The sequence below is a fragment of the Barbatula barbatula genome, assembly GCF_947034865.1.
Source record: "Barbatula barbatula genome assembly, chromosome: 5".
Classification (NCBI taxonomy): Eukaryota; Metazoa; Chordata; class Actinopteri; order Cypriniformes; family Nemacheilidae; genus Barbatula; species Barbatula barbatula.
The window spans coordinates 5,143,318-5,166,685 of record NC_136769.1 but is presented as its reverse complement, the minus strand read 5'-3'; the positions used below and the strand labels follow the sequence as shown (position 1 = coordinate 5,166,685).

Genomic DNA, 23,368 nt, shown 5'->3' with positions numbered 1-23,368 from the left:
TTTCTTAACAACACTGCCCTGAAGTCAGCTCCTGTAAAATTACCGTATTTTGTTTGCGTTTGCAAAATGGTTACGTATCTGCCAGACTTTGGCATATTGCTTTCATATCAGACAATTTTAACGGACTATCTTTCAAAGTGTAACCAGCTCTAACCCAGACCATTGACTTTTGAGGTATTTCACATTTAGAAACAGACATTTGCTCAACTTTTTCTCGTAGGTACTAGGTTTCATAAGGTATTTAGGGTTCACCGACAGTGGTGCGCAACGGAGAGGCGTGGAGTATGGGGGAGTATTGTTTCGCTAGATAAGACCCTTATTCATGGTCTGGTATCATTTAAAGCCCTTTGAAGCACTGAAACTGTAATTTTGACCTTCAACCGTTTGGAGTCCATTGAAGTCCACTATATGGAGAATAGTCCTGGAATGTTTTCATCAAAAACCTTCATTTAATCTGTAATTATTGTTATGCTTTTATGTTTATTTTACATTTACAAATATATTGATTGTTGCTTATTTTTACACATGTATTACCTTTAAAAATAGGGGTTAATTTATTTTATGATTTCTTTGTTTTACGGTTGGAATGTAACAATGTTATTTATTTACTAATTATTAATATGTGTGCACTTACCCGAGTTGATGAAAGTTGCTATGGATGGTTCTTAACCTGTGTGTATGTTTAATTATGTAAACGACAGTAGTAAAACAATTATGTATTAGGTTAGAAAGCTTTCATTTTAAAATGTAGTGTAGCAAATGTAGTATATATTTCAGACCAAAAAAAGAATAGCACAGCGGAGACGAGCCGAGCCACACAAAGAGCAAAAAGGAGATCCAGATCGTGTCAAAGACAACTTAAAAAGACTGTGGAAGGCTTGGCAAAGTTCCAACGGATATAAACCAAAGGAGAAGCTAACTGCAACCTTGGCTATAAAAAGGGAAGAGCGAGATGCTTACCAGATACTGTTTGACCAGTGTCTCTCGATGAGTGAAACCCAGCTGATTACGCCTTTGCTCGAAACTTGTATACAAATGTTATTCAGTTAATTTAGCTTTTATTTGCAAGATTTTATTTAATAAATATAAAAAGTGAGAACGTACCACGGAGTCTTTTGTCCGAATTGTAAGTATTATTTAAATGCTTATGGTTTAGGTCAGATTCAACTTATTTACCTAACCAGACCCTTTGCTTTTGAGGCACGCTGGGCGTGTCACTTTTAGGAACAGGCCTTTGCTCAACTGTTTTCATGTAGGTACTAGGTTTCATAAGGTATTTAGTCTTCACCGACGGTGGTGTGCAACGGAGAGGCGTGGACTATGGGCAAGGTCTTTCATGCTAGCTACATAGGCAACAATTTGTTTCTTTTCAGGACCCTGATCACAGACCTATATCTTTCCATGAGCCATAAGATTTATTCATTGAACACTAGTTAATATCTCTTTGGATTTAAACATTGTTGGACTCACTTGGGATAATTTAAATGAGTAGTTCACTGCAAAATTTGCCCCCATTGACTTTCCATAGTAGGACTTAAAATGAAGTGAACTACTCCTTTAAGTACAGTATTTTATTCTCATTTCTTTTGAAACCATGCGAAAGCTTTATCTGAGGAACACTGGCTCATAACTGAAATGAATGTAAATCAAAACATTTGTCAACTAAATATTTGTCACTTTACTGCAATTTTAGGCACAAAGCCCTGTCAAGATTACATGACACAGCTTAAGATGAAAGGAAAACGTATCCTGGAGAACCAGAGGGAACATGGGAGTAAATGTTTGCTACACAAACAGCAAGAACATTTCAATTTCATACCTCTTGCTTCAGAGAAGGAAACTGTGAAAAGGAAGCCATCTTATTCTTCAGATGAGGAAGCAGAATGTCTCCCTATCACACCTTTTACTTTTAAAAGTGATTACGTGATTAAAAAAACACAATGTGAAGTAAAAAACAAAAACCGACGATACAGAAAGCTGGGAGCTTACATTCCTAACAAGGAAGATACGGTTTCACCTGAAGATTTACTATCAATGCAGAACAAGAACATCCTGCTGGTTGGCAAACCTGGAATTGGAAAAACCACGATCTCCCATCAAATGTTGCGTCTATGGATGGAGAAAACCATCACAGAACCAGACTACATGTTTTATTTTGATGAAACTATTGCCTCCCACAGTTCCAACCTGATGAATCTTGAATCTCTTTTGTTTGATGTGTATGTAAAAGCAAAAGAAGAAGACCAACGGGAGGTGCTTCAAGATATGAAGGACAATGCTGAGAATGTTGTTTTCATATTTGATGGTGTCACTGGTCTGCAAGAAGATTCGGTCTTGAAGAAGATCATGAACCATGATGTGCTACGTAAAGCGAAAGTCATAATAACATGCAGAACCGAGATGGAAAAAGATTCCCTTTTCTCAGATTGGCCCACAAAGATTGTTTATGTTCAAGGATTCAATGATGAGTCTATCAGAACTTACTATCAGGCGACGTTGGGTCACAATCCTGATCTTCTGAATGTGGTGTTGAACAACCAAGAGCTGTTCAGTCTCAGTTATGTGCCAATGTATGCATTCATGATTACAAATATGATTCTTCTCAAAGAACAAACTGTGCTCAACAGTCCACACACGGTCACAAACATAAACATCCACCTTTTCTTTAATACATTGATGAAACATGGAGATAAAAACCTTTTGGAAATAGATGAGTATATTGAACAGGTCAAAGATCAGCTTCATATCTTGATGAAAAATGCATTCAATGCAACTGAGCAAAAAAGCCTGAACCTTCCAGAGATCAGCGGTGATGAAACAAACATTTGTCCTGCTTTTCTGAAAATGATAACAGGAAGAGACAGTCTGACACGATGTGCATTTCTCCACAACACAATGCAGGAATTCTTCTCAGCTTTGTGGCTTGTTGAGAATCCAGATGAAATTGAGAAAGTCCTGAAACTGTGTCAGACTGAAGAGAATCAACACATGAGACATGTTGTGCCTTTCCTGTGTGGACTTCTGGGAGAACATAACAACAAACTCCTCAAGTGTCTCTTCTCAGAGGATCAGATGAAGAAAATATCCGAATGGTTCACTGAGAAACTTTTGGACACTTTCCTCAAACCTCAGAGTGACGGTGAAGACATTGATCTTCTCTATGTGTGTCAGTGCTTGTATGAGCTTCAGTCATCTAACGCTTGCTTGATGTTTCTGGAGAAGATGAAGCATCAGCTGAACGTTGATGTGAATCTGGACCCTCATCAGAGTTGTGCTTTGTCTTATGTGATCAGTCAATCCACAGATAAAGAAGTTCATCTGAATTTGCAGGACTGCACCGTATCTGACACAGGAATGAACATGATTCTCTCTTGCACACCACAGATCAGGTACAGCAGAAAACAATTCATCATTAATGAAACCATTCAAATATTTCTCAAACGTATTTATAATTTTAGAATTGTATGCAAGCTTTCTTTGTTGTTTACATCACACTGTATAAAAGCCATCATAATGTAACATCATTCAAACATTCTGCAATATTTTATTTGATTTAAAAGTGAATGTAGAATGGCATTGACACATTTTTTAGCCTAAAGAGTAGAAACCCTGTTGTCATCATACGGTTACAATAATTTGGATGATGCACGGAATGACAGAAAACATTGTGGAAACTCGATTGAAATAAACGTTTGGATATTTTGGTTAGTTTGTCAAAATGATTTGACATTCACAAAAATAAGACTTAATCACAGATTTAAATAGTGAATACTTAAGGCCTTGTATTTATTTCTGTCACAGATTGAAACCTTGCAATGCTGCTTTCAATCAAATCAAAGTGTTACTGCAATTCATTCATAAAGTGTCTGTTAATAAAACATCTCTCAAGAATGAGAAGAGGATGACATCACACTGCTGTTGCAGCTCTTTTAACAAAAACACCCCAGAACTGGCTGATGCCCTGCTGGATCTTTACTCACATGTGAAGGACTATGAGAGTCAAACAGGCAGGAGTTTACTTCCAGCATTACAGTCAGTTTTCCAGGCTTCACCTAAAGTTTGGTCCATAGATCTCTCAAAGAGAAAGACCTCCATCCTCCTGGAAGTGTTGAAGCTCCAAACAGAGAAGAAACCAGTAGAGCTGAGAGGATGGACAGATGAAGAGAGTCAAGTGATGAGTTTCTTTCAGTGTCTGCCCTACATCTCACAACTGAGGTACATGAACAGTCATTGAAACAACATGCCGTTTGTTTTCAGTTGTTTTCATTCCAGTTAATGTAGACTGAAGTATGTGTATTCGCTTAATTTTCTCGTTTTCTCTTTAAATCAGAGTTTCTGCTTATTATACTACTGTTGAACCCAGGATCCTTTCTAAACTCTTCATTAAAGCAGCAGAAACTGAGACACAGACAGGAGATCAGATGCTGGATCTGTTGACATCAGTCTGCACATACACATCTTTCCCTTATGGAGATAAGAACAGCTCTAGACAGAGTGATTTTCTGCTGGATCTTTACTCACATGTGAAGGACTATGAGACTCAAACAGGCAGGAGTTTACTTCCAGCATTACTGTCAGTTTATCAGACACCTGATGTTTGGATCATAGATCTCTCAAAGAGAAAGACCTCCATCCTCCTGGAAGTGTTGAAGCTCCAAATAGAGAAGAAACCAGTAGAGCTGAGACGATGGACAGATGATGAGAGTCAAGTGATGAGTTTCCTTCAGTGTCTGCCCTACATCTCACAACTGGGGTACTTGAATCTTTATCAATTCATAATTTCCCCATTTTATTAACTAAGAATACATTTTTGATTGAGTTTCGACAAAGGCTAGATTCATTGAATAGATTACATTTTTAATCGTGATTAATCGCATGCTTTTCATGTGATTAACTGTGATTAATCAAATACGTATAGTCAAACTAAACATACACTATTTATTTTTTATAACATGTTTATTTTAGTGCTGTCAACGGATAATTTTTTTACTAACTAATCACACACAGCATTTATGATTTTAAACATAGTTTTACATTCTAATAATGTAACATTTTATCTCCATTTCTTTAATAGCATAATTTTATGAATGAAAGCCAACATTCTAATTTTGTTGGTTTTGCAACTGATGTCTTTATCAATCATATTATCATCAATCCCATTTTAATAATGAGCCCTTCATATATAGATATATATATATATATACAGAAAAGAAAGTTCTCAAACACTTTACAGTCTTTACTGTTAAATACATGAATAACAAAAGACTCCTCATTCAAGCTACAACATCACATTGATTTCTTCTTTTCTTTTGTTCTTTTATTAACATTAGTGACAGAATTCACAGCAGAGCTGCTGCTCTAAGCAGGTCTAATGCGCTGCCTATTTTCACTACTCTTTGCATTCATTTAAGATTTTATTTAACTGGTTGAAGACGAAAATACTGCACAAAATGTGCTTGTGTGTTTTTCTTCATTCAAGCACGAAAGTGAAGTTAATACTGGTGCTCTGTCTGAAAGATTCTGGCGCAGACTTTAGCCCGTGTGTACACCAAACGGGAGCGTTGTCGCATTGCGTTGAGTCGTGTTCCACAACCAGAAGCTGTCGATCTACACTGGACGTACCAATTCAACCATGTTAAATCTCACCTAAATAGATTAAAGGCCTTTATATGAATAAGAATGTGATTATATAATGTAATGCTAGATGATGATGACGGAAAAAACTAAGGTTGTGTTAATGCCGGTAAATATTTTCAATTCGTTAACAGGCAAAAAAAATTATCGCATGCGTTAACACGTTAACCTTGACAGCCCTAGTTTAAACACATTATCTACTATTAAAAAAAATAAGCAGGGATGAAAATCTTACTTTATTTACATGTATGGTGCCAAAACTGTTGCAACAGAGATGGAAACAAAATTCTTTACAATGCCATTTGTACTAATGGCATTTTGCAGTTTTGGAAGGCCTTTCTTTTCTGAAATGACTATACCCATGTGTTCAAGTCATTGCTTTTGGGTGATGAGTTTTTTCAGGTCTCGGCTTTATGCTGACCAGTCAAATTTTGGAATCAAATTATTGATTTAGTTTTAAATTGTTTCTATCCTTGTTTTCCCTTTCATAAAGCTTTGTAAATAGGAATATCAGTGAAGAAACCACATTTTTAATGAAAGTCTTCATTAAAGCAGCAGAAACTGAGAGACTGTCTGGAGATCAGATCCTGGAACAGTTGACATCAGTCTTGAGCTACAGCTTCTTCAAAGTCGAATTGTGTCATTTCCTGCTGGATCTTTACTCGAAATCAAAGGACTATGAGAATCAAACAAGTAAGAGTGTCCTTCCAGGATTACAGCCACTTTACCGTTTAGTTCCTACAGAATGGATCATAGATCTCTCAGCGAGAAAGACCTCCATCCTCCTGGAAGTGTTGAAGCTCCAAACAGAGAAGAAACCAGTAGAGCTGAGAGGATGGACAGATGATGAGAGTGAAGTGATGGGTTTCCTTCAGTGTCTGCCCTACATCTCACAACTGAGGTATAATTCTTGCTTATTTTCGATCAACTGCATCAAACACGTCAAACATCAAACAGGAATGAACAGCGACCTACAGTCACAAACATGGCCGTACCTACAATTGAGGTCCCCGAGGTCATTACCTCGGTAGTTTTGTGGTGAAACACATTGCCCAACAGGACAAACTGTAGTGTACTTTTTGGTACTGCCAATATTGTAGAAAACTCCTAGATTACCGATATCAGACCTGATATACCTCAGCTGTCTAACAGCGCTCTCTATTGTAATTTGATGTTTTATGTCTGTAACGTCATTCAAAAACATTCTTCACTCAAAAGATCACTCAGGATTTCTGTTATCACTCTCTTAACTTTATATCATTCCAAACCCGAAAGCTCCTTATGAAAGATTGTATGTCAATCTGGTAGTATTTGTATAAAAAATTCATTTACTGATAAACATGAAAAGACAGACATGATTTTAGCAATTGTTATGTAATTTGCACTCAGAACTTTAAAAATGCTCATATGTAGATCAATAACGTCAAACTGACAAACTCAGTTTTTGGACCTCTGAATTTCTAAAATCCTGCGTACGGCCTTGGGCTGGGTTTCCCGAAACCTTCGTATCACTACGTCGTTTATAAGAATATATTGCTACCACTCTTTAGGTATACCTTATAATTTACTTAGCGTTAAGAATCCAGCCTTGGCCACAAATAAATATTAAAGTACTGTATTCCATAATACCAATGTTCTGAAGAATTTAGGGACCTGTGAAATCTAACAAAAAGTTTAACTAAATGGAAAAAGCATGGCGAAAATACTTCGCAAGATTGCAGAATTTTCATCGTCAATCTCTTCGCAACACTATGGACCATTAAAGAACATATTTGTTTTTATATTGTTCCAACCAGTGTTAGTACTGTAATACACACTGCAATACATGTAATACTCTTTCTTATCTTGTCCTATACAGATGTAATTATTCCTTTAACTGTGATGCCACAAGTTTTCTGTTGAAACTCTTCATTAAAGCAGCAGAAACTGAGACACAAACAGGAGATCAGATGCTGAAACTGTTGTCGTCAGTCTGTACATACAAATCTTTCCCTTATGAAGATATGAACAGCTCTAGACAGAGTGATTTTCTGCTGGATCTTTACTCACATGTGAAGAACTGTGAGACTCAAACAGGCAGGAGTTTACTTCCAGCATTACAGTCCGTTTATCAGACAGCACCTGATGTCTGGATCATAGATCTCTCAAAGAGAAAGACCTCCATCCTCCTGGAAGTGTTGAAGCTCCAAACAGAGAAGAAACCAGTAGAGCTGAGAGGATGGACAGATGATGAGAGTCAAGTGATGAGTTTCCTTCAGTGTCTGCCCTACATCTCACAACTGAGGTAGGCTACTTGAATGTCTGTTTATTCACAATTCTCGTCTAACTGAAAATAATATTTTAAATGTTTCAAAAAATAGTTTGCTTTTATGCCTGAAATTTTACTTTTTGGAACCTTTTGATAAAATGTGTATTTTTAAGATAACTTTACGATCATCCATGTTTACACCTCAGCAACACGTATTGTCAGTTCACAATTTGGGAACTTTCCAGTTGTATTGATTGAATACTAAAAAAAATGTATAACGTTTATACACCAGAACAACTGCAAAAGAATAAAAGTAAATGCTATAAATGACATTTTATTGATTTGTGATCGTTTAGCAAAGCTGTGCTGTTCTTTGCTTTGTTTTACCTGACAGACATCCCACTGTCAAATCTGAATGATTTAAAATGTAGCTAAAAATTCATTTTAACTGGTTCTCTCTACATGCTTTTTTTAATCCGGCACAATGTAAAGAGATGCTATTTTTTAAGAGTAAATATTGCAAGATTTTTAAAGGGGTCACATGGCTCGAATACGTGTTTTATATGTCTTTGGTGTGTTATAAGTTGAACATGCATGTATTAGACACGTAAAATTGCAAAAATCTAAGTATCGGAACAAAAGATGCATTCTATCTAAAAGAGAATGGTCACCAAGACCTGCCTGAAACGCCTCGTGTAACCACACCCCCACATATCTACGTCACATCGTGGTATGATTTGACTAAGACCTCCCAAATGTAAACGCAAGTAAGGTGCCGTTACCTGTCAGTACAATTGCTTTGTAACCTGATGTTCCAAATATGGTAAGAGGCGTTACATTTCCGCACGTTTCAAAGAGGCGGGGCAAAGAGAGATACAAACATGCACGGGAAGTGGAAAATACAGCGTTTTTTAACCTAAAATCGCGTATATACATGGCATTGCATCTAAAACAAACCACATTATTCGTTTTAACCGGGGTCAGCTGTGGCCTAATGGTTAGAGCGTTGGGCTTGTTGTCAGAAGGTTGCCAGTTCTAATCTCAGTGCCAGCAGGTCATGACTGAAGGGCCCTTGAGCAAGGCATCTTACCCCTGATTGCTCTGCAGTAATGTGCCACTGTATAAAACTACTTGTAAGTCGCTTTGGATAAAAGCGTCTGCCAAATGAATAAATGTAAATGTAAATGTAACCGTGTCATATGACTCCTTTAATGTCCTATTTTGGTTTATGTAGTGTCCAACAACAAGTTTACGTACATACAAGGTGTATAAAAACACTATTATTTTGTTATAATAGGCAGATTTTCTAACTTTATTTCTTGACTGACTCTCAAATGATTTGTTCGTAAATCTGCAGCAGTTTGTGAATCGGACTAGGACACGACTTGTTTGCGGGGTTCAGAGTCGACTCCTTTACAGCTTGGCAGACTGCTTACATTCAAACACAGCAACATTACATACATGAAATGTAATTTAGATGAAATATTCGTATGTACTCTTTAAGGTTAAGTTGTAAAAACTAAACGGTTACTCGGCAGTAACAACGCACACAAAACATTTAAAATTAATCCGTGAATTACAATTAGTAAATATGAAAGCTTTATTGCAGACATGGTGTATTATGATTTGTTTGTGGAAGTAGCGCTTTTACAGCTGCCCAAGCCCTAACATGAAGGGGGTACTTCCTATTAGACAGCGTGGCAAATCTTTGCTATGTTTTAGGGATCAAACATAAGGTAAAAATGGCTGTAACCCTAAATTATGACTGCTTTCTGTGCATGCATGAGATGTATTTGTTCATTGTTTTCCCTTTCCTACAGCTTTGTAAATGGAAATATCAATGAACAAACCAAATTTCTTCTGAAACTCTTCATTAAAGCAGCAGAGACTGAGAGACTGACCGGAGATCAGATGCTGAAACTGTTGACACCAGTCTGGAGCCACAACGGTTGTCTTAATGACAATAATGACAACATTGAATTGTGTGACTTCCTGTTGGATCTTTACTCGCATGCAAAGAACTATGAGAATCAAACTGGCAATAGTGTTCTTCCAGGTTTACATCGACTTTATCACTTAGTTCCTTCAGTCTGGTTTATAGATCTCTCAAGGAAAAAGACCTCCATCCTCCTGGAAGTGTTGAAGCTCCAAACAGAGAAGAAACCAGTAGAACTGATAGACTGGACAGATGAAGAGAGTGAAGTGATGAGTTTCCTTCAGTGTCTGCCCTACATCTCACAACTGAGGTACATGAACAGTCATTGAAACAACACGCCGTTTGTTTTCAGTTGTTTTCATTCCAGTTAATGTAGACTGAAGTATGTGTATTCGCTTAATTTTCTCATTTTCTCTTTAAATCAGAGTTACTGCTTATTATACTACTGTTGAACCCAGGATCCTTTCTAAACTCTTCATTAAAGCAGCAGAGAGTCAGACACACACATGCTTTCAGATGCTGGAGCTGTTGACATCAGTCTGCACATACACATCTTTCCCCTTTAAAAGTATTGACAACACTAGACAGAGTGACTTTCTGCTGGATCTTTACTCACATGTGAAGGACTATGAGACTCAAACAGGCAGGAGTTTACTTCCAGCATTACAGTCAGTTTATCAGACAGCACCTGATGTCTGGATCATAGATCTCTCAAAGAGAAAGACCTCCATCCTCCTGGAAGTGTTGAAGCTCCAAACAGAGAAGAAACCAGTAGAGCTGAGAGGATGGACAGATGATGAGAGTCAAGTCATGAGTTTCCTTCAGTGTCTGCCCTACATCTCACAACTGAGGTAGCTGAGCATTTTGCATTTTGATTTGCTGTCGTCTTAATCAGTATTGGTTTACAAGGCATACATATACATCTTAAAGTCCCTGTGAACCCGAAGTTGGAATCTTTTTTACTTTCCTATTCTGACGCATTTCCAGAGGTGGGCAGCAAGGAAGTAAATTTACCTGAGTACCTGGGCTTGAACGAACTAGTCGATTAGTCGACATTAATGCTCTGACGCGACCTTTAAAAATTGATGTCGACTACTTGCGCGGGTCATGTGATTTTGACACTGTACCTTTAAGAAGAGGCTGTTCCAAGAGAGCTTCAGCGAGATTCTGTCAAGCTTCCGGCAATAATATATGTTATCTTGTCCTGCTTCCACACGCATCATTAACAATGTTTCCTGTTTTCATCCGCAACATTCACGATTTACTCTGAAGCCGCAAAAGCTTACAAGTAAACCCTAACGTTACATAGATTTTAGCGTGCTGTGCTTCTTAAGAGTGGCTTAAGGAGAAGCACATTAAATGTCCTAGCCAGTCTCTAGACCCTAGTCCTTTAGAAAATGGTATAACCATACCACAATTAAGCTTATTTTAGTAAAACCACAGGTATTAAACATACCTATATTCCATTATAGTATCTATAGTTTATTTTTGTAGTTTAACTATGGTAATACAAATGTTTATAAATCCAACAAACATTAAGGGAATATACAAAAAAACAAAGACTGCTCATAAAACCATTATAGGCTTAGGGGGCTAATGACGATAATTAGGCTAAATGATCATACAGGAATAAAACTAAACTAAACTTGTGCTAAACATATAAAGGTCTTAAAGGAGTTGCTCACTTCAAAAATTTGCCCCCATTGACTTTCCATAGTAGGAATAAAATGACCATGGAAAGTCAATCGGGCAAATTTTGAAGTGAACTACTTCTTTAATACCACTGATACTGTGATTTACTCTGTGTATTCAGCAGTTGGCTTCAGAAGCATATGATATACGACAATAAAAAAATCCACCACTGACATAAAGGAAATTTACTTTTAATACTTTAATTAATTAAAAGTACTTTTACTTAACAATCGGTCTTTACAACTTACTTGTAGTTGAGTAATATTTGACCAATAGTCAGTAGTACTTTTACTCAAGTAAGGAGGTTGTGTACTTCGTCTACCTCTGCGCATTTCCAAGTGAAAAGGTATTTCAAGGAGAAAATTAGCGGCCGTGGCTTGCGTTTTACACTGCAAATTGATTGGATGTATGAAAAACAGCTGTTGCATTTTGGAGAGAAACTGGCAGCACAATGACAGTTGAAGGGGTGGAGTTAACGGATGCTCCGCCCAAGTCTAATTTACGCCGATTGAGATGGATAGTCATTTCAGGGCGGAAGTGCATTTTCAGATGTTAACTGAAGATTATGATGGCACATTAATTTAAAAAAGAAAACGACCCACATTGAGAATTTATTTAATATAAACGCTGCAATATTTCTTGAAAAAATAAGATTTGTCATTTTTTATTTCACTGGGACTTTAAAAGCTTGAATGAAAAATATGTTTTATTGGTCATAGTTTATGTCCATTTATTTGGAGTATTTTGTATTCATTTTTTATCAGATTTGACCTTTGGAATTGTAGTCATACAGTCCAGTGTGTTTCAAAACTCTTCATTAAAGCAGCAGAAACTGAGACACAAACAGGAGATCAGATGCTGAAACTGTTGACATCAGTCTGCACATACACATCTTTCCCTTATGAAGACATGAACAGCTCTAGACAGAGTGATTTTCTGCTGGATCTTTACTCACATTCAAAGGACTATGAGACTCAAACAGGCAGAAATTTACTTCTAACATTACAGTCAGTTTATATAAAGTCAGCACCTGATGTCTGGATCATAGATCTCTCAAAGAGAAAGGCCTCCATCCTCCTGGAAGTGTTGAAGCTCCAAACAGAGAAGAAACCAGTAGAGCTGAGAGGATGGACAGATGATGAGAGTCAAGTGATGAGTTTCCTTCAGTGTCTGCCCTACATCTCACAACTGAGGTACATGAACATTTAGCATTTTGATTTGTTGTCTTCTTAATCAATAAAAATATTAATTTTAAAGCCTAAGGCCCGATTCACATTTCGTGTCTTTTCCGCGTGCATATTAGTTATTTTAAATGTATGCGCGTGGAAATGGTGGGAGACAGGCATGCGGTGACACACGCTCTTTTTTTCAGGCAGCTGGCGCCAAATCGTGTTAAAATCTCAAGTTCTCAGAAAGCCTCAAGTGCACCGCATGTCAAGCAACAAACCAGCCAATATAGACAAGCTCAATGAAGATGGACACAGATGATCACAGCATAACTAAATCTAGTAGCAGAGTTATTGCGAGGTGTTTTCAGTGCATATAATCCACATAACCTTTGTTTATACCTCCTCGTCTCAACGGCTATCGTGGTTCATGGTTGCTTAGCGACGACAGATGCCAGGAGAGCACAAAAAGTCCTGGCGCTTTGGAAATAAAGGAGAATGCAGTGCAGCTCGCATTTTAAATGCGGTTTCAGACGCGAAATGTGAATCGCCCCTAAAGCTTTAATGAAAAATATGTTTTATTTGTCATAGTTTATGTCCATTAATTTGAGGTATTTTGTATTTATTTGTAAACAGATTTGATCTTTGGAATCGTAGTAATACAGTTCGGTGTGTTTCAAAACTCTTCATTAAAGCAGCAGAAACTGAGACACAAACAGGAGATCAGATGCTGAAACTGTTGACATCTGTCTGCACACACACATCTTTCCCTTATGGACATATAGACACACCTGAACAGAGTGATTTTCTGCTGGATCTTTACTCACATGTGAAGGACTATGAGACTCAAACAGGCAGGAGTTTACTTCCAGCATTACAGTCAGTTTATCAGACACCTGATGTCTGGATCATAGATCTCTCAGAGAGAAAGACCTCCATCCTCCTGGAAGTGTTGAAGCTCCAAACAGAGAAGAAACCAGTAGAGCTGAGAGGATGGACAGATGATGAGAGTCAAGTGATGAGGTTCCTTCAGTGTCTTCCCTACATCTCACAACTTAGGTCAGGACTGTTCACTACAGTAAATGTGTTTATAATGCTTGTCTTTATGCTTTTTTAGCTTATATAAATGTCAAGTTTATAATAATAACTTGAGACAGTTGGCTATTCATTTCTGAAAACATGTTCTTCACATGTCAATACCTTCTGTTACTAGGCCTAGACACTCACCCAAAGGATTATTAGGAACACCTGTTCAATTTATCATTAATGCAATTATCTAATCAACCAATCACATTTCAGTTGCTTTAACGCATTAAGGGGTGTGGTCCTGGTCAAGACAATCTCCTGAACTCCAAACTGAATGTCAGAATGGGAAAGAAAGGTTATTTAAGCAATTTTGAGTGTGGCATGGTTGATGATGCCAGACGGGCCGGTCTGAGTATTTCACAATCTGCTCAGTTACTGGGATTTTCATGCACAACCATTTCTAGGGTTTACAAAGAATGGTGTGAAAAGGGAATAACATCCAGTATGCGGCAGTCCTGTGGGCGAAAATGCCTTGTCGATGCTAGAGGTCAGTGGATAATGGGCCGACTGATTCAAGCTGATAGAAGAGCAACTTTGACTGAAATATCCACTCGTTACAACCGAGGTATGCAGCAAAGCATTTGTGAAGCCACAACACGCACAACCTTGAGGCGGATGGGCTACAACATCAGAAGACCCCACCGGGTACCACTCATCTCCACTACAAATAGGAAAAAGAGGCTACAATTTGCTCGAGCTAACCAAAATTGGACAGTTGAAGACTGGAAAAATGTTGCCTGGTCTGATGAGTCTCGATTTCTGTTGAAACATTCAGATGGTAGAGTCAGAATTTGGCGTAAAATGAATGAGAACATGGATCCATCATGCCTTGTTACCACTGTGCAGGCTGGTGGTGGTGGTGGTGTAATGGTGTGGGGGATGTTTTCTTGGCACACTTTAGGCCCCTTAGTGCCAATTGGGCATCGTTTAAATAACACAGCCTAACTGAGCTTTGTTTCTGACCATGTCCATCCCTTTATGACCACCATGTACCCATTCTCTGATGGCTGCTTCCAGCAGGATAATGCACCATGTCATAAAGCTTGAATCATTTCAAATTGGTTTCTTGAACATGACAATGAGTTCACTGTACTAAAATGGCCCCCACAGTCACCAGATCTCAACCCATTAGACCGTCTTTGGGATGTGGTGGAACGGGAGCTTCGTGCCCTGGATGTGCATCCCACAAATCTCCATCAACTGCAAGATGCTATACTATCAATATGGGCCAACATTTCTAAAGCATGCTTTCAGCACCTTGTTGAATCAATGCCACATAGAATTAAGGCAGTTCTGTAGACGAAATGGGGTCAAACACAGTATTAGTACGGTGTTCCTAATAATCCTTTAGGTGAATGTTCATTCTAATATGTTCAGGTAAATTACTGTTCATACATTTGCGGCTGCTTATGAACGTGAAAAAAGCATAAAAGCTTCAGTATTGTGTGTTTAGATCATGTTTATGAATCTGTTTATTTGAATCACTTTTTGTGTTTTTCAGTGGTGCTGACCGCTGTGTGTTGAGTCTTTTTAAACCGGTGGAGTTCAGAGAGAATCCAGAGCTGGTGAACTCGCTGTTCCAGGCTCTAGATTTCAACCTCAGTCTCGAGGGAATATTACCCAGCAGCACCTGCAGGTTTGTGGGTGGAGTCTTACATCGGTCAGCTGACAGACTTACTTTAACAGTAAAACCTCAAGCCATCTCTCTCAGGGGAACAAGACTTCTCTTCAGACACATCACAAACATACAAACACTCAGGTAAAGGACCAAAATAAACCGTTTTATTTACTGTATTTATAGATTTTACTATTTGTACTTCTGTTCTCTTCTCAGGCTGAGTGGTTATATGGGGTTGAGAATAGTGCGTGCAGTGAGGTCTGCAAGAGTTCCTGTCACTGTAGATGAACTCTCAGTTGATCTGAATGATAAACGGCGGTCAGACAGCGAGATGTCCAGAGTTCTGAGCAGTTTGGCTTCTCTTCTGAGACTCTGGACCGTCCAGTGTTTGAACTTGAGCGACTGCAGGATGAAGTCTCTCTCTCTGATTCTCCTTCTGTCTCAGCAGAGCCCAGTGACTCTCAGGTCTGACCATATGACAAATTGCAGTAGTGTCAATTTTCAAACGACATATTCTAACAGATTTGTGTTTTGTGTGTGTGTTTAGACTGTCTAAAGAGACTCTCCAGTCGCTGACTGAATGTGTGTATGAAGCTCAAGAAGAGGAATTGACTTCACGCTTCCTGCAGAAAGTGGGAAGAGATTTGACTCCATGTGCCTTGAGTTGGGAAAAGCTTCATTATTTCCTCCAGCGTGATACTTCACACGTCACTGTGGACCTTAAAGAAACTGACATTTCATTTAACATCAGAGAAACTCTGCCATTTCTGAACAGGATTCACTTTCAGGCGTAAGCAACACAACAAAAAGACATTTGAATCTCAGCTTAAAACACTTAATGCTTATTTACATTAACAGTGACATGTAACGGATTTGTGTATGTTTGTGTGTAGGATGAACTCCACCATGATGATGTCTTTAATGAAAGAGATCTATGAGTCCAGATCTTTAGGGTTTGTGTCCGGTCTGTTGAGTTCAGTGAAGAACTGCATTAACCTTCAGAACAGAGCGTTGGACTCGGTCCACTGTGCATTTCTGCGCTTTATACTGCAAACCCGCACTGCAGTCACACTCAACATGCTGTGGACCTCCATACCAGAGGAGGATCTAAAGAGCATTCTGCCTCTCCTCAGTCGTGTCTCCTGCCTCAGGTCCTTCCTCCATTTTATATTTTTTATGTTGATATTTTATTTAATTATATGATTTTGACATTTGATTTGTTTTCAGTGTTGACAGAGTGCTCTTACTGAGAATGCTTCACTGCTGCAGTTCATCTGATGTCCAGCAGGAGGCGTCAGCCGATCTGCTCTCTGCCCTGCAGCACAAGCTGGACTTCTCCTGTGGTTCTGCACTGGACCTGACAGAAGACACCCCCACACAGACTCTCCAACTGACTGCTGATGACTGTCGTGTGATGTCTACAGTCATTCAGAGAGTTTATAGAGATACACACACCCTCACACAGCTGAATCTACACGACTGTCAGATGAATACAGCTGGAATAGATCAAGTCTTCACAATCTTACGTTCTGTTAAACTCCAGTGAGCAAACATAAACGTATATCATTCATACACACAGAGATACAAGTAACACGCATATACATATAAAACATCTCTCTCTCTCTCTCTCTCTCTCTTTCAGGTGTGGTAAATCAACGCTGCTTCAGTTTCTCTCTCATGTTGATGATGGAAAAGCTGAATGTCTTTCTCGCTCTCTGGGTGAAGAAGTGGATCTCAGTCAGACTCATCTGGACCTGCAGGTCTGTAGAGGTCTGGCTCTGGTTCTGGAACATTCTGAAGGTCTGACAGAACTGGATCTCAGTCAGTGTCATCTAACTGATCAGAGTCTGAATCTCCTGCTGCCAAACCTCCACAAAGCACAAAACATTGAGTGAGTGAAAGACAGAGAAATAGTGAATGTTTATACATTGAAGCATCCTCTAATATTTTGTGTTTGTATTTTGTACTGCAGTTTTAGCGGCAACAGCATCACTGATGCTGGAGCGCAGAAAATGTACAGTATCCTGTATCACAACAGTAACGTGACGACAGTGAGGTGTGTGTGAGCATCTTAAAATCACAATTATGGAAGTCTGAAATATTTATGGAAAATATTAATAATTTTTATTTACATAAAATACATTTGTTTTTATTATCGCAAGGTTTATTCTGGGATGTTTTAGAAAAAATATCTTCACAATCGTAATTGTGAACGTTCTTGTTATAGCTAATATAAGTACATGTTTGTATTTTCGTAGGCTCTTCAAAAACAGAATCACATCCAGAGATCTTTTCAACAGAGACCCACGGTTTGAGATCTGGTAGTGCCAAAAACTGAAATGACAGGAAATAGGATTTTAAGAGATTCCTGATAAGGCAGTGATTCTTAACAGGGGGACCATGGCCAACAAGGATGCCCCAACTGACTTCCAAGGAGGCTTAAGGATGGCTCATAATTTAAAATAAGAAAGAATTAGCATTGAAATACATTATAAAACAACTAAAAACCAATATATTTATTATTATTTGTCCATTTTTATATTGAATAAACAATTTTCCAGTTAATATCAAGCTCTAAAATATTTTATTGGGCTAAATGACTAAATGTAAATGTAACGTTAATAAGGTAATAACAGGCGTGAACAAGAATCCACCAGATTCACATAGATTTCAAATTGCCCTCATATTCACTTTGTTTAATATGGTCTAGCCAGAGTTATTATAGTTTTGTTTTCAGCAATTTTTGAATAATTGTAGTTTTAGTCCACTTTAAGAAGCTTGAAAAGAACAGGCATCAATGATGAAACATGAGTTTGCTTGGTCAAATGTTTGTGTCATTAACCAATTATTTCCTACAGAGGGCAGCAGAGATTCCTGTATTTCTAGAGCTTAGCTACTCAGAGATGATAGATTGATCAGATAGATGCATTGTAGTAGTCGACTGAAATAAATACCAATATGAAATGAAACAATATATTAGACACAACTATAGTGCATGATTTAATGGAGATTAGAGCAGGCGATAAGGATGCTTGTATTGTCCTCATCAGGGTTACAGATGTCTGTGGAAACGGAGTCCTCATGGCAACAGCTGTGTTACAACAATGGGTTCAATCTTTGAAATAGTCTCGGCTCATTTTCAATTGGACGTTGAATGGGTCTTTGTGACAAGTGTCACAGTAGGACATGTGAGGGCTTTCAGAATACAAAGCGTGAATCTTTTGAACAGAGAGAGAGAGAGAGAGAGAGAGAGAGATGAGCAGCTGCTGAAGTACCTTCTTAATGTATAAATTAATGTTATGCCCTCAAAGATTCATGCATTTCTGTGTAAGACAAAAGTTTTTTTTGTAATTCTCTGTTTCTAGATGACTGTCAATTGTAAAAAGATAATAATCTGTCAGAACATGTTTTATTCACATTATGTGAGATTTATTGTATGTACACCGTACAATGAATTATGGTCTGTAGCTACAGAAACATCCCGACAATCATTACAGTATACGGAACAAATAAGGCAACTGGAAAATCAACATCAAATCTAAATTGATGATACTGTATGTCCTGGTTAAACTGCACTATTTATCACATTTTTATTGTCTATCCAAATGAAATGAATTTGACTTGATTCACAAGACCAAATGTTTTACTTCACACGATTGCCTGCAAACTTGCTGGTAGGTTTGGATCCATTTTTCAATGCAATTCGCTTTTTTATGATCCAGTCTTGGGCTGTCACAATATTGCTTTTTTACTTCATGTCGCCAAACAATTCACAACGATGATACTGTTGCAATACCTGTTGATTTTTAAAATAAAATAAACAATACTATCAGCCAAATTCTTCTTTACTTTTTATGTTTTTATTCAGTCATTTAACCACGGCAGAGAGAGTTTTTCTGACCATTGTGTCTCTTAAGGCAACATTTTAAATGGATGCTGACTCACAATATGATTTGTGTTGAATTAACACAATATATGTGCTGTTATATACCTGTGATTATTTAATTCTGTTTTACTAAAATAGGTTTCAGATGCTATTTTACGATGACAGCTGGCTGGTTTTAATTCTGACTCGATGTTTGTCTTGTACTTGATGCTTGTCTTTTATAATGCTTTGAATAGTTGGTCAGATTCTGTTTAGATGTTTATTCAGAGCTCCTCAAAGAAAGAACTTTTTCTATTTAAACTCAGATTTACAACCACATACACACGCTATGACGTGTGTGTGTGTGTGTGTGTCAATGCTTTTTGCATTTATTGTGTTTATCTTTGGCATTGAGTTTGTGTCGGCATTGTTTGCCTCTGGCTAGTTTCAAAATAATTTGTCAGAATTGTTTTTGCTCTTAAAGAACCAGCGAGTCCTGGCTGGCTCTTCAATTAATTATTCAGTTTCACTGCTGACCTGCTGCAGTCTTGTTTTAAAAGGCTTCTGTAACCACATGTGTATTTAAATCCTCTTAGAACCAAGCAGGTGTTTCAGCACAAACTGTCTTTTCAAGGAACGTGTGTCTCTTACGTTTTAAACATGTTTTGTAAAGACATGTTTTTAAAAAAACATAGGCAATTGTAAAGTTAATTTACAGGTCAACTATATCACTGTAGATTATTAAAACAGGAATACTGGATCTTGACAATGAACGGTCAATTTATTTTGTTTTTAATTACTTTAAGTCTTTATATAACACCACAGTCCATGGAAACATAAGCACTTATCATATTAGAACTTATTTTTCACACTCAGCAAAGCACATGGCTGTTTGTGTGTTTTAAATATGATATTTAATGATGTGATTGTGTTTATGTACTTCAGATTAATGACGTCACGACAATGTTAAATACTTTTAATACTGACCTCTTTTTGTATTATGTCAGATTGTTAGATTCATGATGCTGTTTTGATGCAGGCATGTTTTCGAGCTCATTGAATTTATTATTTTGTATCTATTTTTTTTCCTGTATCCTTTTTTACATAATGAACTCATTTATTGTGCTGGACTGTTATCAGACACAATTTGGATGATCTGTGATTGACAGCTACAGTGACTACAGTTTTCAATCTCTTACAGTGTAGCAGATGAGAACATGGAAGTCTGTGCTAGGTGATTCTAAGTGATAGGCAGCCAATGTGACCTAATAAGATTTGGTTCTATTAAGATTTGGTTGTGCATGCTGGTAGTCCAGCCAATGGCACATTGAAATAGTACTGGCATGCTCGGACAGGAAAGGTCTAAATTTCCTAATGATGTAGAGGATAAATCTACAGGACCGGGTGTGTTGCTGGCAACATGATCCGTGAAGTTTATTTGATCATCAATCACCACTCCCATGTCTCTGGCCGTTCTGGAAGGTGTGATGTTTGATGATCTAGTTGAATGGAGAGGTTGTGATGAATCTTTGGGTAGGCCGGGATTACATGCAGTTCTGTTTTTGCAAGGTTCAGCTGCAGGTGATGGTCCTTCATCCAGAGTGAAATGTCACTAAGGCATGCTGAGATGCGTGCAGAAACAATCGGATGAAATGACAAGTGGAGTTGTGTATCATCTGCATAGCAGTGATAGGAAAAGCCATGTTTCTGAATGACAGAACCTAAGGATGTGGTGTACATGGAAAAGAGCAGCGGTCCAAGCACTGAGCCCTGAGGCTCCCCTGTTTTAAGATGTTGGGACTCCGAGACCTCACCTCTCCAGGATACTCTAAATGACCTACCTGGGAGGTAAGACTTGAACCATTGTAGAACCATTACAGAGACACCCATAGCCCTGAGTGTCGAGAGGAGGGTGTAGTGGTTAACTGTGTCAAAAGCAGCATATAGATCCATTGGACGAGTACATATGATATAGAGGCTGCCCTTGAGTATGCAAGTAAAACATTTAACATACATTTTTTTAAGACATGGACAGTTATTGGTTAGTCAAATAAATGCAAAACATGTATGTTTTGAGTTGTTTTTTGAAAGATGTGAAGAATGCTGCAGTTCGTGTGGAGACTGGCCGTTCATTCCACCTCAGGGGAACCGAATAAGTAAATGTTTTTGCAAGCGATTTGGTGCTTTGCTGTGATGGAACAACCAGGCGTCACTCATTTTTCAACCAAAGATGACAGGAGGGGATGTAGACCTGGAGCAGTGAGTTAAGGTAAATGGGCAAAATTACTGTTACCGTTCTGAAGGCCAGTGTCAGCAATTTAAACTTGATTCGTCTTACATGGGTTATTTTAGGCTGATTGAAAACTAGACGTGGAGTTGTGTTCTGGATCATTTGCAAGGCTTGACTGCATTGGTTGGAAGGCCGGCCAGTATAAAATTATAGTAGTCCAGTCTTCATATCACCAGAGCTTGGACTAGCAGCTGAAAGGCATTGATCAGCCTGATTTTCCTGACATTGTAGAGCACACACCTGCAAGTTCGAGGTATGTGCTACACACACACACAGCTTTAAACCTTTTTGATGAAAGACCCCAGTCATTTCAAATGAGTATCCTTTTTGAGTTGGAAAGAAATCTAAACGTCTGCCCTTAGGTGTAATGAAACTTTTTTATCTAACATAAGGAAAAAATTGAACTTAGAAGCTCAATTATGTTTCATTTTAGTTTAGCTTCTGAGCTTAGTTTATATTTTTGGTATTCTGGTAAAGTTTTTAGAAGACATCCTGTAAATGACAAGTTGTGATTTTAACTTTTTCTAAAATGTAATAAAACCTTAAACAAATGAAATGTTCAAGGTTTATGGTTCTCTATAATCTGTTGAATGTAACCCAAATTAGACAAAATGTCCCACTTTTCTTTCGTTGCGATTTCTCCCACAGGGAAACACTTTGCGCTGCTTTGCAATTTCTGCTCCACTTTGCTGTACCAAAAGAAGAATGCAGAAGTAGCCTACAACCTGTCCTCTATGACTGTTTGCCGGCCATGACCTCTTTTTATGTCATGAATTTTAATGAGGGACGGTTATTTATTTGCACGTTCGCAGGCAGCACTGCGGTCCGCTTCACTTCCCCATCTGGTGTGTTGTGTGGTAAATAACATGCACCATTTCCATCGTGGTCACAGGAAAGAAAGGATTTATTCAAGAGGGCCTACAGGATGTTATGAAATGAACTGGCACGAAACATGCAGAACAAAGATGCAAATATTGCAAAACACTGCACTAATTATAGAATATTTTAAGAAACTGTGATTCTTGTTAAGTTACAACTGTAAAATAAACTCAATCTTATTTTGCTAAAACATGAATTGGCCATTTAACATTCATTGGAGAAATATAAAACCATTTTTATGTCTTGAGTTATTTTCTCTTTTTTAAACCCACCCCCCATTGCAATGCCCTGGTGCGAGAAGTGTTGCATGACTGAACACAAGACTCAAGGGACAAGATGTTACCACACGTGCACACACACACACGTGCACACATAGGAGTAAATGCTTAAGTCCACATTCGCACCCAATGGACTGACATAATGCACATCAAATGCTCATGAGACATGCATGCTGCATTAGTTTCCCATTTCTGTTGAGTTTCCTTCAGTCTGTGATGTGTTGCTGCCGCCTTCTATTACCATTGAATGGAAATATACAAACAAGCAAAAGTAACCAAAGTTCTGTTTGGATTTTTACAAGTTTAGTACTCTTGGTCATTCCAGAGGATTGTTTGTCTCTGATATGTTGATCTTTGTACACAGTAAAATCGCAAGTGTTAAAAATTGTGAAATTAACACTCACGGTGTATTTATAATTCGACAATTTTTAACACTGCCAATTTTGCTGTTTAGATATTGTTATTTCAGACTTAAGCTTCAATGTGAATATTTCAAGGTAAATGGCAGCACGAAGATCATATTCTTCCAGTACTTTCTGTAAAAACTGATGTTAAGATGAAAAGGAGTACATTTAATGTATTGCAATGCACCAAAGAGCGCAATGTAGTTGTTTGTTGCATTTAATGACACCCCTGATGAAAACTGACCCAAAGTAATGTGTTATTAACCTACATA

General features: G+C 38.0%; 1 protein-coding gene across 1 annotated transcript; it reads left to right on the top strand.

Annotated features, from left to right (window-relative positions):
- Positions 1-1,995: 1,995 nt before the first annotated feature.
- Positions 1,996-19,215, top strand: LOC306894680 (uncharacterized protein). Its single transcript, XM_079457398.1, has 17 exons — positions 1,996-3,389; positions 3,802-4,215; positions 4,331-4,753; positions 6,128-6,535; positions 7,493-7,918; positions 9,703-10,128; positions 10,244-10,669; positions 12,275-12,703; positions 13,313-13,735; positions 15,264-15,521; positions 15,597-15,845; positions 15,928-16,170; positions 16,274-16,531; positions 16,608-16,922; positions 17,023-17,271; positions 17,353-17,436; positions 17,639-19,215. The coding sequence occupies exons 1-17, from the start codon at positions 2,035-2,037 to the stop codon at positions 17,703-17,705; spliced, it is 6,453 nt and encodes a 2,150-aa protein (XP_079313524.1). The 5' UTR covers positions 1,996-2,034; the 3' UTR covers positions 17,706-19,215.
- The last annotated feature ends 4,153 nt before the right edge of the window (positions 19,216-23,368 follow it).